The sequence below is a fragment of the Crocuta crocuta genome, unplaced genomic scaffold, assembly GCF_008692635.1.
Source record: "Crocuta crocuta isolate KB4526 unplaced genomic scaffold, BGI_CrCroc_1.0 scaffold177, whole genome shotgun sequence".
NCBI lineage: Eukaryota > Metazoa > Chordata > Mammalia > Carnivora > Hyaenidae > Crocuta > Crocuta crocuta.
Window position 1 is genome coordinate 2737400 of NW_027531880.1, and position 23135 is coordinate 2760534.

The window sequence follows — 23135 nt, forward strand, 5'->3', positions numbered from 1 at the left end:
GTACCAGTCATAATTTCTTAAGCTAAAAAATAAAAAAAGAGAAAGAGAAATAAAAAAAAGAAAAAAGCCCAATGACTTTAATCCTTAATAAAATTCTAGAAATATATTATCTGCCTGCAGTTAATTGCCTTCACAAAAATAAACATATTAAATTTCATCTGTACTGCTAAAATTATTTAAGAACCATAATATTCTTATTGAACTCAGCCAAATTAAGATGGGTCCAAAATCAACACTGTATTTTCATTCTATCTCATTTTAATATGGCATTTTTATTAGCAAACCTTAGTACTTTTTTAGATATGTTGATTCTTAGAGGTCTATTTTCTTAGCTTTTAATTACCCGAAACAATCATTTTGGTCCCCTGCCATTAAGTGTGTATTCAAGAGTTAGCTATAGTAATTAAATTCTGCATCCATAATGACAATAAAAATATAAGAAATTATGCTTAGCCCCTACTGTATCAAAATAAGCAATAAAAGCACATAAGGGATAGGCTCTAAGCCAAGGACCAGCAACTCAGAGTTCTCTGAAAAGCATCCATTTAAGAGGCTTGTGACCACTGTCCATAGCTTGATCTTCATTTTATCTCTTTTGGTCTCCTCTATTTTCTCCCCCTCTTTCTAAAACTCTGAAAACTAAAATTAAGGGCACTTACAGGCACAACTGACTACTTCTGATTTTACTCTTTCAATCAATATGTGGTTGTGGTATAATAAAAAATATATTTGGTCTTTATCCCTGGTTCTTGGCACTGAGTTCCTAAAACCCTTAAAATGTCCTTAGTAAGAGTGTGTCCTTTGTAATTTATAATGAGCACTTTCTGACCATAACTGAATTGATGCTAATGAGGTTATTCATCATAGACCCCTAGATAGTTTCAGGATGGAGGCTCATTCCAAAGAAGCAAACCACACAGTTAGAGGGCTGGAACTTTCAGCCCCACTTCAGCCTCCAGGAAGGGACTGGAGATTGAGTTCATAATTTCAATCATACCTATGGAGTGAAACCCCAAATAATCCTAAAGAACCGGATTCAGGGAGTTTCTAAGGTGGTGAATACATGAGTGTGCTGAGAGTGCAGGATGCCTGGAGAGGGCAGGGAAACTCTGCACTGCCCCTAGTGCCACACCTTGCCCTATATATACATCTCTTTCATTTGGCTATTCTTGGACTTTATCCTTCATAATAAAACTGTAATCATAAATATAAAGCTTTCCTGAGTTTTGTGTCATTCTTGAAAATAACTGAAAGGGGTGGTAGTGGATGGGAGTTCAAACTCCTGAATTTGTAGTTGACCAGGAAGAAGTGTGGATTCACTGAGGACCCTATGTCCCTGGGCATCTGAAGTGGGGGCAGTCTTATGAGGCCTTAACTTGTGGAGTCTGTGCTAACTCAGAAGTAAGCGTCAGAGCTGAAATGCAGGACATCCAGCTGTTATCAGGGAAATGTTGATGGAAAATGACAAGAGTGGTGGTGAACTCTTCTTAGGTCCACATTCATTCATTCAATAAATATTTCCAGAATACTTAGTACGGAGCAGGATAAGGGGATTAGACTGTAAGGGCAGTAACAATATTAAACAGATAGTCAAGGCAGGATATATTAAAAAACCAACAAAAATCAGTGAAGGCTGGAAGGTGGTAAGAAGAGTGTTACATGGATATCTGATTTATGAGACCACGTAAAAGTCCTAAGGCAGGAGGATGCCCGATGTACATAAGGATGAGCAAGGGAACGGATGTGGGAAAGAACACTAGTAAGCAAGGCATCAGAATGGTAACAAGTCGTCCAGATCACTTAGGATATACTATTGTGAGTACACTGGCCTCCACCCTGAGTGAAATGGGGTGCCAATGAGAGTCCTAAACAGAAATTCTGACTTACTAAAAAAAAATCACTCTGGCTGCTAGATTCACATCAGACTGTGGGCAGCCAAGTGTAGAACATGCCAGTCAGGAAGTATTAACATGATAAAGGCAAGACATGATGGTGGTCAATGTGGGAGCAGTAAAGGTAATAATTTTTAATATAAAACTTTTCCAAACATTCAGAGAAGGAAAATATCATGGTGAACAACCACAGGTCAATCATAGAGATTTAACATTCTCCTATATTTGCTCCATATTTGATTTTTTTGACATTTTATTCCAAAAACCTCCACTATACATCTCTAATAAGGACTTTATTATAGCTCTGATATACTCCTAATACACAAAACAATCCCCAAATGCCACCTAATATTCAACCTGTTTTCAAATTTCCTACGTTATCCTCAAAACATCTGCTATAGTTGATTTGTTCAAACAAGATTCAAGAAAAATCATGCACAGCACTTGTTTTTGTTTCTGAACTTGTGAAAAGAACACTTAACATGAGATCTACCCTCTCAACAAAAATTTAAGTGCACAATATTGTTAACCATAGGCACAAGGTTGAACAGCAGAACCCTAGAACTTACTCATCTTGTATAACTGAAACTTCATACTTACTGAACAGCAACTTGCCACTTGCCCCAAGTGCTAGCTCCTGGCAACTGTCATTCTACTGTCTGTATCCATGCATTTGATGATCTTGGATACCTCATGTAAGTGGAGTCACGCACTCTTTGTCCTTCTGGGATTGGCTTATCTCACTAAGCATAAATGTCTTCCAGGTTCACCCATGCTGTTGCATTTGGCAGTATTTCCAAGAACTTATGTAACGCATTTGGTTAGTGTCTGTGTCTCACCTCTTCAGGCTCTTTAGTTTAAAACAGTCTACCTCTTTCCTTTTTTCTCGTGACACTGGCTTATTAGAGGAGACTAGGTCAATTGCCCCGGGAAATAGATTCCTTTCTGGATTTGCCTAATTGTTTCCTCATGATTTAGTTTAACTTGTTCCTCTAGCCTCTGTACTTTTCTGTATTGGGAGTTAGAGCTAAAAGCTAGATTTAGATAAACTTTATAGATACATTTTTAAAGTATAGTTATGAGGATTTCCTGATAGGCTGGATGTGGGATGGGAAGAAAAAGAAAGGTTTCATGGTTTGAGCAAGAAATGCCAACAACTGATATGAGATTTCTGACTGAGTGACTTTTGGGTAGCAGACACAGAGTTTAGTTTTAGATATGATAACTTTGAGATGTCTTTTAGACTCAAATGGAGACATCGAGTAGAAAATGAGGTAAGTCTAGAAGTTAAAGGAAAGATTGATGCTGAAGATACAAACTTAAGAGTCATTAAGACATGGATGATATTTAAATCCATGAGACTAGAAGTAACCATAGAGGAAGTGAACAAAAACAGAAAGGAGTAGAGGAGAAGACCTGAGTCCTTGTGCACACCCGTGAGAGGAAGTAGAACAGAAGAGGAAAAAAGAGTAGAAGAAATGCAGATCACCAGATGAGACAGATGGTCTGAGGCGCCTGGGTGACTCAGTCAGTTGAGTGACACTCTCTCTCTCAAAAGTAAACACAAATTAGGGGCTCTTGGGTGGCTCAGTTGGTTAAGCATCTGACTTCAACACAGGTCTGATCTCATTGTTCGTGAGTTCGAGCCCTGTATCAGACTCTGTGCTGACAGCTTAGAGCCTGGAGCCTGTTTCTGATTCGGTGTCTTCCTCTCTCTCTGACTCTCCCCCACTTGCACTCTGTGTCTCTCTCTCAAAAATAAACATTAAATTTTATTTTTAAATTAAAAAATAAACATAAAAAAATAATCCAGAGGGTAACAAGTACTTTGGTAAGTACTTTCATTCGGTAAGCACTTTGAATGCTACTGCTGGGTTCAGATAAGGACTGAAAATGGACTACGAGAATCAGCAATGTGTAGATAATTAGTGGCCCCTAAAAAGTGCAGTTTTAAAATTTTTTTGAGTTTGTTTATTTTTCAAAGATAGAGAAACAGAGCATGAGCCAGGAAGGGGCAGAGAGAGAGTGAGACACAGAATTTGAAGCAGGTTCTAAGCTCTGAGCTGTCAGCACAGAACCTGACGCAGGGCTTGAACTCATGAACTGAGCTGAAGTCAGATGCTTCATCGACTGAGCCACGCAGACACCCCTAAAAAGTGTAGTTTTAATAAAAAGATGGGGGGGAACCCTGACTGAAAAGTGCATTTTTTAAAAAAATTTTTAATGGTTTTATTTATTTTTAAGAGAGAGATAGAGACAGTGTGAGCAGGGGAGGGTCAGAGAGAGAGGGAGTTACAGAATCTGAAGAGAGGCTCCAGGCTCTGAGCAAGCTGTCAGCACAGAGCCCAACGTGGGACTAGGACCCACGAACTGTAAGATCATGACCTGAGCTGAAGTTGGACGCTTAACCAACTGAGCCACCCAGGCACGCCCGAAAAGTGTATTTAAGAGAGCAGAGAGAAAGGAATCTTAGACAGTTGGGTACAGACTATGCTTTAAAGAAGTTTTTACTATAAAGGGGAGGAGAAATTGATTGACAGAGGTGAGATCATGAGAAGTATTTTTTAAAAACATTTTTAATGTTTATTTATTTTTGAGAGACAGAGACAGAGTGCAAGTGGGGTAGGAGCAGAGAGAGCGAGACACAGAATCTGAAGCAGGCTCCAGGTTCTGAGCTGTCAGCACAGAGCCTGACGCAGGGCTCAAACTCGGTAACTGTAAAATCATGACCTGAGCCGAAATTGGCTGCTTAACCAACTGAGCCACCCAGGTGCCCTCCATGAGAAGTATCTTTTTTAATTTTTTTAAAAATGTTTTATTTAACATTAGGGAGAGATAGAGACAGCATGAGTCAGAGAGAGAGAGACATAGAATCCGAAGTCGGGCTCCAGGCTCTCAGCTGGCTGTCAGCACAGAGCCCGATGTGGGGCTCGAACCCATGAACCGTGAGATCTTGACCCGAGCCAAAGTCGGACATTCAACTGACTGAGCCACCCAGGTGCCCCCATGAGATGTATTTTTAAAGAGAAAAGTAACAGTTTGCTTGCATGCTAATAGATATGATCCAGCAGAGAATGGAAAAGTGATGATGTAAGAAATAAGGACAAATTGGTAAAGTGATGACCTTGAGTAGGTGAGAGGCAATGGGATGCAAAATACCAAGTGCAGGTACTGACTTTAAGATAGAACCCTTTCCCACCAACCCCACAGCTCACGTGTAGATAACAGGTTGCAAGGCAAAGTCAAACTGATGCTGGTAGGTGGGTACCCGTCATTATGGGATTCCACGGAAATTCTCTTTTATATTTGTTTCAACTTCCTCAAAAGTAGGATGTATCCTATCTTGTAAGGTGATCAGATGGGAGAGACAAGGGAGGTGGTACTGGAAGTCTGAGGGAATGAGAGGACTGGGGAAACAGTACGACTATGGGATTCCATAGGGGAAGGAACACTTGCAACTTTGTGGTGAGAAATTTAAAATGAGATCCATCAGCATGTTTGCATTTTTTTCCAGCTGGGTTCAGCTGCATAGGTAAGAAGTAGAACTGGTGGGACAGTAGATTTAACCAGAGTTGTGGTTTTGCCAAACAAATATGAGAGGGGCAGAGAAACTAAAAGTATATACGAGAGAGTGATTATGGTTATCATGCAATTTTTTTTAAAAATTTTTTTTTAATGTTTTATTTATTTCTAGGAGAGAGAGAGAGAGAGAGAGAGAGAGAGACAGCATGAGCAGGGGAGGGTCAGAGAGAGAGGGAGTCACAGACTCTGAAACAGGCTCCAGGCTCTGAGCTGGCAGTCAGCACAGAGCACGACGCGGGGCTCGAACCCACGAACCGCGAGATCATGACCTAAGCGAAAGTCGGACGCTTAACCGACTAAGCCACCCAGGCGCCCCGATTATCATGCAATTTCTGCTAAATAAAAGGAAAGAAAAAGAGATGAAGGTGGACAATGTTGAGATCCCACTGGCAGAAGAAAATTGAAGAATTATTGGAAACTTGACACCAGAGGAAGTGAGGTGGAAAGACAGGAAACAATAATCAGACAGTGGTATAATGAGAAAACTGAGATTATGGAGGGATTACACATTATCACTAATTATAATGTACAGGGTATGACACTGGGAATGAGTGGCTGAAATCTAGCAGAATACAAGATCAATGGAGAAGAGTTCAAGAAACTGATAGGCAAGGATATCCAAATCACCAAGAATTTAGGTAAGAGTAGTACTGGAAAGAATCATTAGTGTGCCAGGATCCAAAATTGTTGAGAAACAAGAATTGATAGTTACAACGAAGGGTAGTGGATGATGTCAGAAGATTCAAAACTAGGGTTTTAGGGAAAATGAAGGCGAATGATCTGGAACAGCACTGAGGAGCACCACCTCTGAGCTAAGTGGTACTTCTGAAGCCTGTGGGAGTAAAAATAGCCATTACTTGAGAAGCCTGCACCAGTAGTGTTAGGGGAGAACCAGATTTCTCTCAGAGCCAGAGCTGATCAGGCAAAGCACTGACTGTTCCTTGGCTCACGTACTACAGGTTAACCAAGAATCACAGGCTTAACAGCTCAAACAGCCAATTCAAATCCTGTGCTCTCGGAAGCGGGTTCAAAAGTTGAAAATAGAAAATTCATTTAACAGTCACAGTTCCCTCAAGACTTAAGGGAAAAAAAATAGGATTTCATTTTGTATTTGTTGATGTACAGATGTAAAAGCATAGACTACATCTTCGTGCTTCTGGTGACTGATCCATTAGTAAAAAATACTTAAATGAACAAGAATTTAATCATCTATGGATGATGTCTGCCTGATCATTAGGCAAATCAACATAATCAAAAGTCCTTAAAATATGGGAAAGGTATCTTTTTAATAGAGCAAAAAGGAAAAAAATCAATCCTTACATACAAAATATAACTCAAAATGAATCACAGACATAAATATAAGCACTCAAACTATAAAACTCCTAAAGGAAAATGCAGAAGAAAATCTTAAGTGACCCTGGCTTTGGTAAACATTTCTTAAAAGAATAAAAAAAACCCAAAAAACAAAAAACAGGGCATCAGAGGAGTATATAACTCTTGATCTTCAGGATTGTGGGTTCTGGCCTCACACTGGGGATAGAGATTACTTAAAAATAATCTTTAAAAAAAAATAGAAAAACCACATGAAAGAAAAAGAAATTAGATTTTATCAAAATTAAAAACTTTTGCCTTTCAAAGACACTATTAGGAAAATGAAAAGGGAAGGGCACCTGGGTGGCTCAGTCGGTTAGCATCCGACTTCGGGTCAGGCCATGATCTCGTGGTTCGTGAGTTAGAGCCCCATGTTGGGCTCTGCGCTAATAGCTCAGAGCCTGGAGCCTGTTTCAGATTCTGTGTTTCTCTCTCTCTCTCTGCCCCTCCCCCACATGTGCTCTGTCTCTGTCTCAAAAATAAAAAGAAAACCAAAAAGATTAAAAAAAAGGAAAATGAAAAGGGAAACCACAAATTGGGAGAAAATATTTTAAAATATACATCTAAAAAAGGAACTGTATTTACAATACATAAAGAACTCTAAATTCAATAAGACAAACAATCTAAATAAACAATAGGCAAAAGGTTATGGGAAACCATTCACCAAAGATATACAGATGGCCTGAAAAGATGCTCAATATCATTACTCATTACAGAAATTATAAACTAGGTATTACTTAAAAATAAAACCTTTAAAAACCCCCACAAAACACTGTCCTTACAAGCGATGGTGAAACTGTGGTGCAGTAGGAACATTCACACACGGCTTGTGGGGCCATCAAAGGCATATCCACTTTGGCAGTTTCTCAAATATTAAACATTCACCTAACCTTATGTTCCAGTCATTCCACTCCTAGGCGGGATTTTACTTGAGGGAAATGAAAACGTATGTCCATACAAAGATCTGTACACTGGTGTCCTGAGCTGCTTTATTTGTAATAGTCCTGAACAAAAATAACTCACATGTTCATCAGCAGATGAATGAACAGATCACGGTATATCCATACAATGAAATATGTATGAACTATTACAGGCAGTAACATGAATGAGTTTCAAAATAATTATGCTGCATAAAAGAAGCCATACCTTCTCCCTCAAATAGGAGAACATATTGTGTGAGTCCACTTACATAAATTTCTAGAAACTGCTAATTAATCCGTAGTGACAGAAAGCAAATCACTGGTTGCCCTGGGACGAAAGAGGGGTAGAAGAAAGGAGGGACTGAAAAACTTTTTGAAGTGATGGCACATTCATTATCTTGACTGTGGTGATAGTTTCACAGACATCTACTTACGTGAAAATTTAACAAATACTATACTTTAAAAATGTACAATTTACTCTGTCAATTTCATCTCAGTGACGCTGCAGAAATGGGGAGGGAAGTACTAAAAAGAAATGAGCTATCAAGCCACATGGAGAAATCTTAAATGCAATATTGCTAAGTGAAAGAAGCCAATCTGAAAAGACTACATATGATTATGATTCCAGTTACATGACATTCTGGAACAGGCAAAACTATGAAGACAGTAAAAAAGATCAGTGGGTGCTAGCTTAGAGAGGGATGAAAAGGCAGAGCACAGAGGAGTTTTAAAGCTCTTGGTCTGCTCTGTATGATGATATAATGGTAGATACATGTCATTATACATTTGTCCAGCCCCCCAGAATGTACAAACACCAAAATGAACCCTAATGTAAAGTATGGACTTTGGGTGATTATGANGGTGGAGCAAAAGGGATTTTTAGGATAGTAAAACTACTCTGTATCTACATGTGTCTATAGTGGTAGATACATGTCATTATACATTTGTCAAACCCAACTAAAATGTACAACACAAAATGAGCTTTAATGCAAATTAGGGACTTCAGGCGCACCTGGGTGGCTCAGTCCATTAAGCAACCACCTCTTTATACAGGCTCATGTCATGATCTCAGTGGTTGGGATCAAGCCCCACACCGGGCTCTGTGCTGACAACCTGGAGCCTGCTTGGGATTCTCTCTCTCCCTTCCCTTACTCACACTATAAATTTATAAAAGAAATTAAGAAACTTAAAATAAATTTGGAGGGGCGCCTGGGTGGCTCAGTCGACCAGCTTCGGCTCAGATCATGATCTCGAGTTTCATGAGTTCAAACCCAGCATCAGGCTCTGTGCTAACGGCCTGCTTCAGTTTCTGTGTCTCCCTCTCTTCTGCCCCTTCCCAGGTCACAGTTTGTCTCTCTCTCTCTCTCAAAAATAAACAAATATTAAGAAATTTTTTTAATAAAAAAAATAGAAAATAAATAAGTTAGGGACTTTGGGTGATAATGATGTTTCAGCATCAGATCCTCACCTGCAACAAATGTAGCGCTCTGGTGTGGGATGCTGACAGTGGGGGAAGCTCTGTGTGAAGTGGGGCAAGGAGTATGTGGGAATGTGCCATACTTTTCTCTCAATTTTTAAAAACTTTTAAAGTAGTAAAATATACATTATGTAAAACTTGTCATTTAAACCATTTAAAGTGTGTGGCTCAGTGGTAGTATGTGCCCGCACACTGTTGTGTAACTGTCACTACCATCCATCCACAGAACTTTTTCATCATCTCACCCAGAAACTCTTTTCCACTCAATTCTGCTCTTAAACCAAAACCTTTCTAAGCATACAATGTCTATTAAAGAGAGGGGACATGAACCTATATGGACAAAAACGAGAAAGAAGACAACAGCAACAATATTTTAAAAGCTGGAAAGTAGATTAATAGGAAATGACTTAAAAGACTAGAGAAAGGAAAAAATTACACTAAAAAGAAACATACTTACATCCATTTATATTTGATAAAATTTCTACTTCAACTATAGAAAGATACAATTTTTCACTTACTAGCTCAGACAAAATGAAAAGATGTGCAATTTTCCAAAATGAAAAGATGCGCAACTCTCTGCTTGGCACCCACCTCTTTTGGCTTTCCTCGTACCTCTCTGGCACTTGTGCTGTTTGAGGTTCCAACCAAGAATTAAATGTCAAAGTTCTTCAAGGCTCAGGCTACACATATTTTCTCCTTATGCTATACTATTCCTTAAGTGACTTAATCCACAATAATGTCTTCAATAAGAGATACCCAAATTGAATCTGGACTTCTCTTCTACACACTATTTCTTTCTTTTTTAAAAATTTTAACCTTTTTAATTTATTTTTGAGAGAGAGAGAGAGAGAGAGAGAGAGAGAGAGAGAGACAGCGTGAGCAGGGGAGGGTCAGAGAGAGAGGGAGACACAGAATCGGAACAGGCTCCAGGCTCTGAGCTGGCTGTCAGCACAGAGCCCGACGCAGGTCTCGAACCCACGAACTGTGAGATCATGACTTGAGCCAAAGTTGGACGCTTAACCGACTAAGCCACCCAGGCGCTCCTACGCTCTATTTCTACGTGCTCCAATGCAAACTTGGCATTTTCTCTTATGTCTCAACGCCAAAGTCAGTGTCTCCCAAACTAAACTCATGATACATCCAGCACTCCTCCACGGCAGATCACCTTTCAGAGTTCCCACATCAGTCGTTTGCACCTTCTTCTGTGTATTTGCTTAAGTTAGAAACTTAAAAGTCAATTTTGATACCTCTGTTCTACTCACTATCCCATATCAATCACTAACATTTGGCTTTCTCTACTATTTTGAATTCATCCACGTGTCTTCATCTCCTTCACTACCTCCTAGTCCAAAGTACCATCCATAATCTACCTTCTGACTTACTACAAATTTCTTTCCAACTGATCATCCCTCATCATTATGGCTTTTTCTAATTTATTCAACACCTGCAGAATATTTTCAAGAAGTAAATCTGACTAACTGGAATTTAAATAAGACCTTAAAAAAAAAAGAGGGGTGCCTGGGTGGCTCAGTTGGTTAAGCGTCTGACTTTGGCTCAGGTCATGATCTTGTGGTTCGTGGGTTCAAGCCCTGCGTTGGGCTCTTTGCTGACAGCTCAGAGCCTGGAGCCTGCTTCGGATTCTGTGTCTCCTTTCTCTCTCTCTCTCTCTCTCTCTCAAAAACATACATTAAAAAAAGAGGGGGGTGCCTGGGTAGTTCAGTCAGTTGAGTGTCCAACTCTTGATTTCCGCTCAGGTCATGATCACAAGGTTGTGGGACTGAGCCCTGCATCAGGCTCCATGCAGAGTCTGATTCTCTTTCTCTCTGTCCCTTTCCCCTTCTTGCATGCATACTCTCTAAAAAAATTTTTTCTAATTAAAAATTTTAAAAAAGAAAGAGAGAAAACTGGTGCAGCCACTCTTGGAAAACAATATGGAGATTCCTCAGAACGTTAAAAATCACCCTATGATCCAGTAACCACACAACTAGGTATTTACCCAAAGAATACAAAAATAGTAATTCAAAGAGATACATGCACCCAATGTTTATAGCAGAAGTATCTACAGTAGCCAAGACTTGGAAGCAACCCAAATATCCACTGATTGATGAATGGATAAAGACAATATGGTGTGTACACACACACACACACACACACACACACACACACACACACACACACACAGTGGAATATTACTCAGCCATAGAAAATAATGAAATCTTGTCATCTGCAACAATATGGAGGTAGAGTTTTACGCCAAGAGAAATAAGTCAGAGAAAGACAAATATCATATGGTTTCACTCATATGTGGAATTTAAGAAACAAAACAAACCAGCAAAGGGACCAAAACGAGAAGAAAGGAAAAGAAGAAACAGAAACAGACTCTTAGCTATAAAGAACAATCTGATGGCTACCAGAGGCGAGGGCGGAAATGGGTTAAACAGGTGATGGGGATTAAGAAGCGCAGTTGTGTGTCAGTCGGTTAAGCATCCAACTTCAGCTCAGGTCATGATCTCACCGTTCCTGGGTTCGAGCCCTGCATCAGGTTCTGTGCTGGCAGCTTGGAGCCTGTTTTGGATTCTGTCTCTCTCTCTCTCTCTGCCCCTCCCCCACTCATGCTCTGTCTCAAAAATAAACTATAAAAAAAATTTTTAAAAACCCCAACACAATTAAGTTAAATTAAATTAAAACAAGGTAAATCTGACCCCAAATCCCTCAACTGTTTCTCACAGCCCTTGGAATAAAGACACAAGGCCCTACATGGTCTGGCAACATCTATCTTTCTAATGTCATTTTGTAACATGCTCTCCCCCCTTCTGCTTTAATCACTCAAGCCGTCTCTCTGCAGTGGTGCTCCCCCTGCTCCATCAGCCTATGAGGCCTCTGTGTATGCCCTTCTGTATGCTAAGAAATCTGCTAGCAATTATCTTGCAGATTTAATTTATTTTACTCAGGTAAATATTCATGTCTTCCTTGATTAAGTTAAATATGCCTCTTTACAAACTTTCATAACATTGTGTATTTTTGCCCTGGAGCACTGGTTATAATAGCAATTTTGTTTTCATAGTTATTTAAACTCTGTCTTTCCCAAGGTTATAAACTCTCTGAAGGCAACCGCCCTGAGCATTGTGGCTTACCCTTGTATCACCGGTGCTGGACAAAGTAGCCATTCAATAAACACCACAGGGACAAGGCGGAACTGAACTTCCTTGAAGTCATACAAATTATACAGTTATTAAAAATAAGTAACAGGCAACAATATGAATCTCAGCCATTCTGTTGAGTGAAAAAAGTCAGACACAAAAGAGTACATACTGTATGATTCCATTTATAAGATGCTCAAGAACAGAGAAAACTAATTAGTGGTATAGATGTCAGACTCATGACAGTTTGGGGGCAAGGGGCACTGATTAGGAACGGTCATGAGGGAACCATCTGGGTGGTGGTTACATGGATGTGTATACACACACAAATACATACAACACATACATACACAAATTCACTTTTTTTAGTATGCTTTTCTGTATATCTTGTTATACAAAACAAGAGGAAAAAGGGAAGGCATTTTGTGGGGAAAAAGGTAAAAAAAAAAAAACAATTAAGTACTGATGAGAAATATGCCTACAAGGCTTTGGTAAATTAAAATACCATATGTTATGATCATGGTTTGGTAAAACAATATACACATACAGTCCTTCTGGTTTCTGCAGTGACAGAAGTCTTACTCTAATTAACTTAAACAAAAAATTCATTTAGTGACATATACTTGGAAAGCTTACTTAGCTTCAGTGAAACTCTCTAAACCATTCAACTTCTAAAAATTATCAGGGCACCGCTCAGAGGTGACCATGAAAATCACAAGCTCACTCTTCTCAGAGTGCTAAAACCAGGCCTGATCCAAGTTTTAAAATGAGCCTTCTCACCTTCTATCAAAAAGTCTGTGTGCCTATGTATCTGGAGAGATGTGCCATGTAGTTCTGGAAGAAAGTGACAGCAAGCTATTTTTTAGGCACAGGTCGCCAGTACTTAAAGGCACACAGATTCTCTGCAGGCATCTCAACTGCTTTTCAGATGGGCAACTTTACATAACTCACTGCAAAGTGAACAATAACAAAAGTTCATTTACTGATGATATTAATTCTTAACACAATTGCAGGAAATCCCATCTAGTCATATGCAAATCTCTAATATCCTGAGGCCTAAAAGTGCTCAGTGTTTCAAAGACAAAAGTGTCTCCCTATGGGGCGCCTGGGTGGCTCAGGTCATGATCTCACAGTTCCTGAGTTCAAGCCCCGCTGAAGGCAGTCTGTTCAGATTCTGTGTTTCCTTCTCTCTCCTCCCCTCCCCCCCCTGCTCCCTCATGTGCACTCTCTCTCTCTCAAAAATAAACATAAAGTACATTAAAAAAAAGTATCTCTCTCAAATCACATCAAACCTAATGATTTCTTAAATTTACAAGTTATGCTTTATTTGAAAATTTCCCAGGTCAGATGTTGAAGATAGCCATACATCAGCAGTTTTACAACTACTATTGTTTTCAAGAACTTAAAAAAAAAGAATCAGGTACGTTTCATAGATCCAAACAAGTATCTCATTATTTCAGTCATTCAGTAGACATGAGTACCCACGATGCAGACTGAATCATGAAAAGCTGATGATATTTGTGACCTACAAACGGCATTTTCATATGATTCAAGGAAAAACCAAACATTATGCTAGGATACAACTGTGAACAAAACGAATTCCCTGCCTCTGTGTGGAGCCTACACTGTGTGTATGATGTGCATGTGTGTACACACGGATGTGGGGGAACAAGAGTAAAACAAATGACTATGTGGTATATAAGAGAGTGTTATATACTTCAAAGAACACAACCAGTTCAAAGTGAATGGTTGTCACTTATTTTATATCAATGATCAGAGAAAGCCTCACTGATAACATTTGAGCCAAATCCTAGAGAGGGATTAAGCCTCTAGATTCTTCTATAATGAGAAAATCTCATCACTAACATGAAAATTTCTGCCAAGCTTATGCTGAAAAACACAAGAGCAAATAATTCTGCTAAAACTACTGGAGGTTTACAACAATTAAAGCTTTCAGCCAGTCAATCTGTACCTAAATGAGTACAGGCCACTGACACAGTTCTTATTCTATATCCAACACAAGCTTCATGTAAACACTTTATTTTTTGTCCATATTTTCAATCTAATAAATATTCAAATATAAGGATATACAAAAAGACAAAGCAATTTATTCTTACATTTTTTGAAGAACCTGGGCCATCACAACCCCATTCGTTAAATCTTCTACGGTCTGGCATGGTGCATCCACATTAAATGTCTGGATCTAGAAAATAAAAAGGGGGGTTGGGCGAGTTGAGTTTGGGGGATTTCATGGTTAACTATATAGAAGATTTCTTGGCATCTTTTTTTTGTGATTCTCTCATTTTGGGAGTAGGAATACATTTTAAAAAGTACATGAGTTGGAAAAATTTTCCTTGTGGGAAATTTCCTGCACATTCTTAGTGTAATTTTTTCCCTTGGGTAGAAAAAAAATTGTGCTGGACACCTAGTGACTTCCCAGCATTCATTCTCCTCACAGATATCAATGTAAGCAAGTCCTGATACCTTCGTCTCCTTTACCAGTGACAGACTCAGAGAGTCACAGGGCAAAACAATTTGAACCAAAGAGCTTACTTGAGTTTCTGGGAAAGAAAAGCCAATCCCTTTTTTTTTTTTTTTTTTTTTTTAAATGTTTTATTTATTTCTAGGAGAGAGAGAGAGACAGCATGAGCAGGGGGAGGGTCAGAGAGAGAGGGAGTCACAGACTCTGAAACAGGCTCCAGGCTCTGAGCTGGCAGTCAGCACAGAGCCCGATGCGGGGCTCGAACCCACGAACCGCGAGATCATGACCCAAGCGAAAGTCGGACGCTTAACCGACTAAGCCACCCAGGCGCCCCACCTCTTTTTTTTTTTTTTAAATTAACTTAAATTTCGTGTTTTTAATCTAATTATCTAATTTTTTAATCTATTAAATTGTTAAGTAATCTCTCACCTAACATGGGGCTTGAACTTACAACCCCAAGATCAAGAGTCACGTGCTCTGCCGACTGAGCCAGTCAGGCGCCCCAAAGTCAATCTCCTCTTCATGTGAACGCATGTTGACTCAGTGGTCACGAGCAGTCATCTTGGCTCTTAATGGAATCCCATTTACAATGAGGCCAACACAGTGTAAGACAGAAGGATACCAAGAACTAGGTCCTTGAGGTCAAAACTGAGCCACTGAACTAAAAACTGTGGAAGTCTCATATTATAGGAGATAAATTTAAGCCTGGCCAAGTTGAGACTTCTTTTACTTAAAGCCAAAGCATCTTTATACAGATGTACAAGTCACATTTACTACACTAAATATTCAATTAGTTTATATTTTAGATGTATTCTGAATTAGGGGCACCTGGGTGGCTAAGTTGACTAAGTGACTCTTGTTTCAGCTCAGGGTAGGAGCTCACAGTTAGAGGAGATCTCATTCCCTTGCTGAGCGTGGAGCCTGCCTGGGATTTTCTCTCTCTCCCTCTGCTCCTCCCCAACACGGTGTGTGTGCGCGCATGTGCTCTTTCTCTCTCTCACTCAAAAAAAAAGTATTCTGAATTAGAATTTTGCAAAACAAACTACCTTTGTATTAGTCAACGTGACATGCCTGAGAAACAGGAGAAATTATTTCCATGAGTAAGATAATATAGCCAAGCCAACAATGATTATACCCAATAGTGCAACCAAGATTTAGAAAAAAATAAATCACTGAGAAAAGACAGATGCAGGCCATGCTCCTATAGTTTACAGGTTAGCAAAAAGAAAGAGTATGATAGGAAGTGTAAACAGCAACACAAAGATTGGAAATGAGAGTGGGATACAGTCTAGGAATGAAAAACGTTTGCTTGGCATGGGATGGGGGGCGGGAATGCGAGGAAGAGATGAAACAAGGAAAAGAGTGAAATGTGAAAGATGGGGTAAAGAAGAATGCATTACTGTATAAAACTTCATAAGCCATGTCAGGACTCTATCCTAAGAGCAACGGGGAGTAAGAAAAAAAACCCAAGCAAAAGACAGAGGCCATGAGATTTGCACTGCATAAAAATCATGCTGGCTGCAGTATGAAGAAAGGATTGGAGGGAAAGAGGCAGGCACAGAGACCTGTTTTAGTAGGTTTACATTATTTACACAGAGGACATCAAACTAAGCAGCGACAATAGAAATACTGGGAATAACAGTTCTTCTCACACATTTTTATTTACTGGGTTACATTCTCAGAAGCGAAACTACTAGTCAAAGTGTATGCACATGTTAAGGTTTTTGATAAATATTGACAAACTGCCCTTAACAAATGTTGTAGTAATTTAGTCTCTTGCTAACAGTAGATGAATGTCTACCTCTTTGTACTGTATTATCTATCAAACCTTAAAAAAAAAAAAAAAGGCTAACAAGTGCAGTCAATAGGTTCTCTATATTTTCTATATAGGAGAGTCTTGCGGGCAGTGGTGGTTACAGTGGTGGAAACTAAGGGAATTACCTTAAAGCATACCATACCACAAGTGTTTTTTTATCTAGGTATCCACTTGGGAAAGGTGATGAAAAGAAGCAGTCCCTGGACACTAACCTCATACGTGGTAGAGGTTCAATAAATAGTAAATGAAAAAATGGAACAAATAAACACCATCTGCAGGAACAGAGATTAAATTTTACTCCACACTATCTCCAGTGGCTTCCTCAATGATAATGTGGTAACAACAATGTACTTTAAAGAGATAAGCACCTTTCATTTTACAGTTGATAAATCAATCTTTCTTGTAGGTTTGTTTAGAATGAAAAAGCAGCAGCAGTGAGAGCCACTTCTCATTTATCGCTCTCACCAATCTTAGTATACAATGTCTGACACAGACGCCCTCAGTGAGTATTTTTTGAATATAATGAACTAATTCTATCCCTAGCTTTGCCCCTAATTTGCTGTGTGAACCTGGGCGTGCCACTTTACCTCTCTTATTATGAGTTTTTCAATCTAGCAATTGGGAAAAATACATTAGGAGGAGGTGTGTTGCTATAAGAATAAACGAGAGGGGGTGCCTGGGTGGCTCAGTCGGTTGGGTATCCAGCTTCAGCCCAGGTCATGATCTCACGGCTTATGGGTTTGAACCCTGCGCTTATGGGTTTGAACCCTGCACATCGGGCTCTAGGCTGACAGCTCAGAGCCTGGAGCCTGCTTCAGATTCTGTGTCTCCCCCTCTCTCTCTGCCCCTCCCCCGCTCACGCTGTCTCTCGAAAATAAATAAAACATTAAAAAAAACTTTTTTTAATGTTTTATTTATTTCTAGGAGAGAGAGAGAGAGAGACAGCGTGAGCGGGGGAGGGGCAGAGAGAGAGGGATTCACAGACTGAAACAGGCTCCAGGCTCTGAGCTGGCAGTCAGCACAGAGCCCGACGCCGGGCTGGAACCCACGAACCGCGAGATCATGACCTAAGCGAAAGTCAGACGCTTAACCGACTAAGCCACCCAGGCGCCCCTAAAAAAATTTTTAATTAAAAAAAAAAAAGAATGAGAAAATGAATGCACTTTAGGTATTTTAGACTTACAAGCAGTGGTTCCGAAACCTGGCGTATATCAGAATCATCTGGGAAGTTGCAGAAGGCAGGGAATCTTTTAACAAGATCACCAAATAATTCTTATGCAGTGGGACACTGGTTAGGCATTTTATTTAATTTTTAAAAATTTTTTAAATGTTTATTTATTTTCGAGAGACAGAGTGCGAGTCGCGGAGGGGCAGAGAGAGAGAGGGAGACCCAGAATCCAAAGCAGGTTCCAGGCTCTGAGCTGTCAGCACAGAGGTGGACGGAGGGCTCAAACCCACAAGCTGTGAGATCTGACCTGAGAGAAGTCGGAGGCTGAACCAACTGAGCCACCCAGGCGCCCTGAATTGTACATTTTAAAAGAATGAATTTTATGGTATGTGAATTGTACTTTAATTTAAAAAATAATCTCTCCTTTACCAGTTCTCATAAACTGAGTTAACATCTACAGGATATTTCAGGATAGCAGTACAGTAAAATTTAAAGATAATTACACCTAAACACCTTAAGGTGTGAAATCCTATGGGAAAGGTCATAATCTCTCTTTCAATTCAAAAAGCAGTATTAACACACCTCCTCCACCTCACCCTCCTGAACAAAAGCATGAGAAAGAACATGAGATCACCTGAAATTAGTATCTCTAGAGGAGCAGCACTCAACCAGAGGTGATTTTACTCCCTATGAGACATTCTTGGTTTTAACCAATTAGTAGGTGCCATTGGCATATAGTAGGTAAGGGTCAGGGATACTACTTTCAAATAAACAGGGTGCTGTCCATAACAAAGGAATTATCGAGTCCCAAATGTAAGTAATGTTAAAGTTAAAAATCCCTGCTCTTCGAGCAGTGGTTCTCAAAGTGTGGTTCCCCAAGCCACTAACAACAGCATCTCCTGGACACTGGTTACAAATGCCGAAGCTTAGGTCCCAGCCCAGACCTACTGAATTACAAACTCTGGACATGGGGCCTAGCAATCAGTGTTTTAATGAGCCTCCAATGATGCTGATCAAACACAGAAATAAAGTTACTTATCAAAGTCACCCACAGTTAGTATGAAACAAAGATAGGATATGAACCCAGGTAGTCTAATGTCAGAGCCTATACTCTTACCTATCATTTTATATGGACCCTCAATTTTTAAAAAAGAAAGAAAACTAAAGCTTTTTAAAAATGCGTGCTTTAACTTTTGTACATGGATTTCCTTATTCCTCCATCACAGGACAAAAACTGTTGGCAGAATGGAGTTAGGCAGAGCAGAGAATGGAATGTGGGAGATAACCATCACAATAATTATACCTTCCTCAAGTCTATACACTAGTATGCATTTCATTGGCTGCTAAGTAATATAAAAATTACAAGGATATGTTAATGTTGCTGGGTTTCCCAGAAGAAATGTACTGAGCGCATGTGACAATTCTTTTCCCGCTTCAGCTTCTTGCCATTAACCGGTAGCATTCCAGATTTTTTCTGGTTTTTCAGTTTCTAAAACCCAGGAAATCCCAATCTTTTCATGTGAAGTTCAAGAAATTAGGCTTGACAGGTGTAATAGGCAGGGCAGATTTCTCTAACAGGTAAGAATACATTTTGACTCAGAGGGCGGGGAGAGGAGGTAGAGTGGAAATTTTCAAGCACATCCTGCTGAACTTGCTTGCTGCATAAATTCTGATATGGAATTTAAGTTTAAGGTATTTTCCTTTAGTAGGATGATACCTTGTGTTTTCCTAAGTATTCTGCTTTAAACAAAAATTTGGAACATTTGGTTCTTGAGCTAGTAGGCTCTTTGATACAACAGAAATTTATCCAGCATTTAAGGCAATTAATTCCATGTCCACAGTAATGAATTCTGTGACTAACATACATCCCTTTAGGCACCTGAGGTTTTATTAACTATTCCTAGTGGAAGAATTTTTAAAGTGTACAAAATACCGCCTATCTAGTACTAAATGCTATGTAGTGAAAATAAACTTTTCAAGATATCCCAGATCTTAATTATGATCTTCAATAACTAAGCATGGAGGCTCTTGGATTCCATAAGGCTGTCAGCTCAAAGGGTGAATGACCCAGACTGAACTTTCAGTTCTTGGATCTTCTAGGTCACTGGCAGCTGTCTCGTATCTTGCCTAATATTGCAGTTACCTTCTAACCTTCTGTGTGAACAGAACCCACATGACCAAGGTGGCTAGAAATTTATGTAAAATAGAGTAAATCAGTCTAAATGGGAGTCTATTTTTTTCTAAGCAGGCTCCAAGCCAAACATGGGGCTTGAACTCAAGACCCTGAGATTGAGAGTCACATTCTCTACTGACTGAGCCTACCACGTGCCCCAATGGGCATATTTTTTTCCCTTATACTTGGTTTTGGAATTGTTTTCTGCTTAAGCTGGCCTCCAGATATGGAGGGGAACTACTAGACTGAATGTACACTTTCAGCTATCTCAAACATTTTCTGCACATTTATTCCGCTTTTTGTAATGACAAGAGAACAAATCCAGCATTTAAATTCAACTTTACTTTGAAACTTTTCAACTAACAAGGTTTTAAAATGTTTCCAAATCTTAGAATTGTACACCTTTGTGTAGACTCTGCTCTCCAGTTGTATTGACAATCTCTAATCTAAAAAATATTTTTTAATGTTTATTTTTGAGAGACAAAATGTTTATTTTTGAGAGCCATCGGGAGAGGGGCAGAGAGAGGAGGAGACACAGAATCCTGTTCCAGGCTCTCTGCTGACAGCACAGAGCCCAACGCAGGGCTTGAACTCACAAACCATGGGATCATGACCTAAGCCGAAGTTGGATGCTTGACTGATTGAGCCAGCTAGGTACCCCAACAATCTCTAATCTTATTTTCTCCAGAAATTTTCCTTGATGAGCTTTCCAGTGACATTTCAAAACTCTTTTTATGGGGGGCCTGGGTGGCTCCAGTGGTTAAGTGTCTGACTTCGGCTCACGTCATGATCTTATGGTTAGTAGTGGTTCAAGCCCCAATTCGGGCTCTGTGTTGACAGTTCAGAGCCTGGAGTCAGCTTTGGATTCTGAGTCTTCCTCTCTCTCTCTCTCTGCCCTCCCCCCTCGAGCTCTGTGTGTGTGTGTGTGTGTCTCTCTCTCAAGAGTAAACATTTAGGGGCGCCTGGGTGGCTCAGTCACTTGAGCATCTGACCGTGGCTCAGGTCATGATCTCATGGTTCGTGGGTTCGAGCCCCGCGTTGGGCTCTGTGCTGACAGCTAGCTCAGAGCCTGGAACCAGTTTCAGATTCTGTGTCTCCCTCTCTCTCTGACCCTCCCCCACTCATGTTCTTCTCTCTCTGTCTCAAAAATAAACTATATAAAAATTTTAAAAAAAAAAAGCATTAAAAAAATATTTTTTAATCCTTTTCTACAGCACCATTTTCCTGACCTCTCTAGGAACCTGGGTTTTTTCCCTTGATATTTACCAGATTCTAAATAGATGCTCTTATATCAAGTGCTTCTGTTAGTATCCCTTCAAAGTTCCCACTACAATTTTTCCTCTATATTTTTATTAGCATTTCTCACTCAAATAATTGTACCAATTACCATCTTTTTGCAGATCCTCTTCAAATACATCTCTACTTTCAAGACTTGTCTTTCTAGACTTTAAACAATGTGGCCCTACTTCAGGTTCAGTTAGCTTCCTCATCTTTCCTTCTTGCTTCTTTTTCTAGCATTGAGGGAGGCACTGGTATAGACTCAAAAAGCACACCTTCAGATTCTCAATCTTCTGTTTACAACCTCTGCCAAATCTAGTTCTTCCACAGTACCAAAGAATGTGGTCATTCTTTCCTTTATCTCTCCCCTGCCTTGGCCACATTATGCAGCTTATCAGTTTTTCTCTCCTCTAAGGTACAGCAGCAAAATCCATCTCCTCATCTGAAGCTGGAACCCATTATATTTGGAAGTTGTATGTTAACTATGTATTACTGCAAAAAACAAACAAACCTTGAAATCCCAAGAACAGCCTAACATAAGAGTTACAGAACATATCAAGGCCGACCATCGTATTAGATCAGAAGATGTAATCTGATTCCTGACACAAAACACATTATGAAAATCTGAGTATTTTCACCACCTTTGTTACAACCTATCCAAGGCGATGCTTCTCTGACCTCTCCACGGAAGTGCCCCTACACGGGAGAGTGACATCTATACTTCAGGGATCTGAACTTAACTCAAGGCACCGCAGAACAGAATCTTTGCCATCTATGTCTTACCTTTAACATTAACCCAAATGCTGTAGTCACCTCAATCAATATCTTATTCTAGAAATGACATTTAACATTTTTAGCTATGAGTAAAATTCCAGGGAAAAGCATTAGGCTTTTATTCCGTGGCTCTGCAGACCTCTACACACACATACACCAAAAACTGACACCACAGTTTCTGAAACACACAGCATGGTTTTAAGTCCAGCTCTCGAAGAAGCTGCTAAAGTCATAATTGTTAGCATTAGAATTGAATACGTACGGACTTTAAAACGTGACCATTTTAATAAGTGTTTAACAATTTAAGATCAGAATCCCACAACGTTGCCCCCAAACTGTCGAGTTCCATTACTGATGCCCACACATCTTTCAGATGGGTTTTTATATTTATACCTTTAAAAAGTACCTCCACACCGATTACTTTCTAATCGCTTAAGTGCATCTCTCATTTAAAATATGGTCTCGGGGTGCCTTTTCCATATTTTTCCTATCCTCCTTTCAAAGTACTTTTCTCTTTCAGGGGGCCTGGCTTATCTCCCAAGGGGCTAACCTCAGTCTTCCGTGAACGCTACAACAAAGGCGAGGAGCGTCGTAACCAGGGGTCCCGAGTGCCTCTACCGGCTGCGCGGGGCGCAGGGACAGCCAACGCTTCGGTGTCCCTGGCAGCGCGAGAGGGAAGCACCAGCGCCTCATCAGCTGCAAACAACAACAATCCTAATCACAGTGCCGCCTGCACCCCATCATTAACCTCCACAGGGCCGGTTTCCTCTCGGAGCGCAGCCAACACCTCAAACCTCAAGCCTGGCAAGTTCCCTCTCGGACCCGGGGCCGAGCCCCCAGCGCCCAGGCGCTCCGCGCAGCCCCCCGCCCCACCCGGCCGNGTGAGAAGGCTCTCGCACAGCTCCACCCGCTCCACCGACTCCACGTTGAACATCTTCCCCAGCTGGGGTTTGGCAGCGCCTCCCCACCTCTCCAGAAACCGCTGCCGCTCGGTCTGGGGCTGCGTCGGAGGGTCCGGGCAGTTGACCTGGCCTCTGGTCCACCTTCTCCTCCGGCCCCAGC

General features: G+C 40.3%; 1 protein-coding gene across 1 annotated transcript in view; it reads right to left on the minus strand.

Annotated features, from left to right (window-relative positions):
• The window catches only part of HOOK3 (hook microtubule tethering protein 3), a 112554-nt gene extending 89465 nt beyond the window's left edge, over positions 1–23089 (minus strand). Inside the window, exons 1-3 of the mRNA XM_077773056.1 lie at positions 22947–23089; positions 19916–19920; positions 14500–14585 (exon numbers count right to left, since the gene is read on the minus strand). Of these exons, the coding sequence (XP_077629182.1) occupies positions 14500–14585; positions 19916–19920; positions 22947–23007 (152 nt within the window). The 5' untranslated portion in view covers positions 23008–23089. The remainder of the gene's footprint in view (positions 1–14499; positions 14586–19915; positions 19921–22946) is intronic.
• Between the last annotated feature and the right edge of the window lie 46 nt (positions 23090–23135).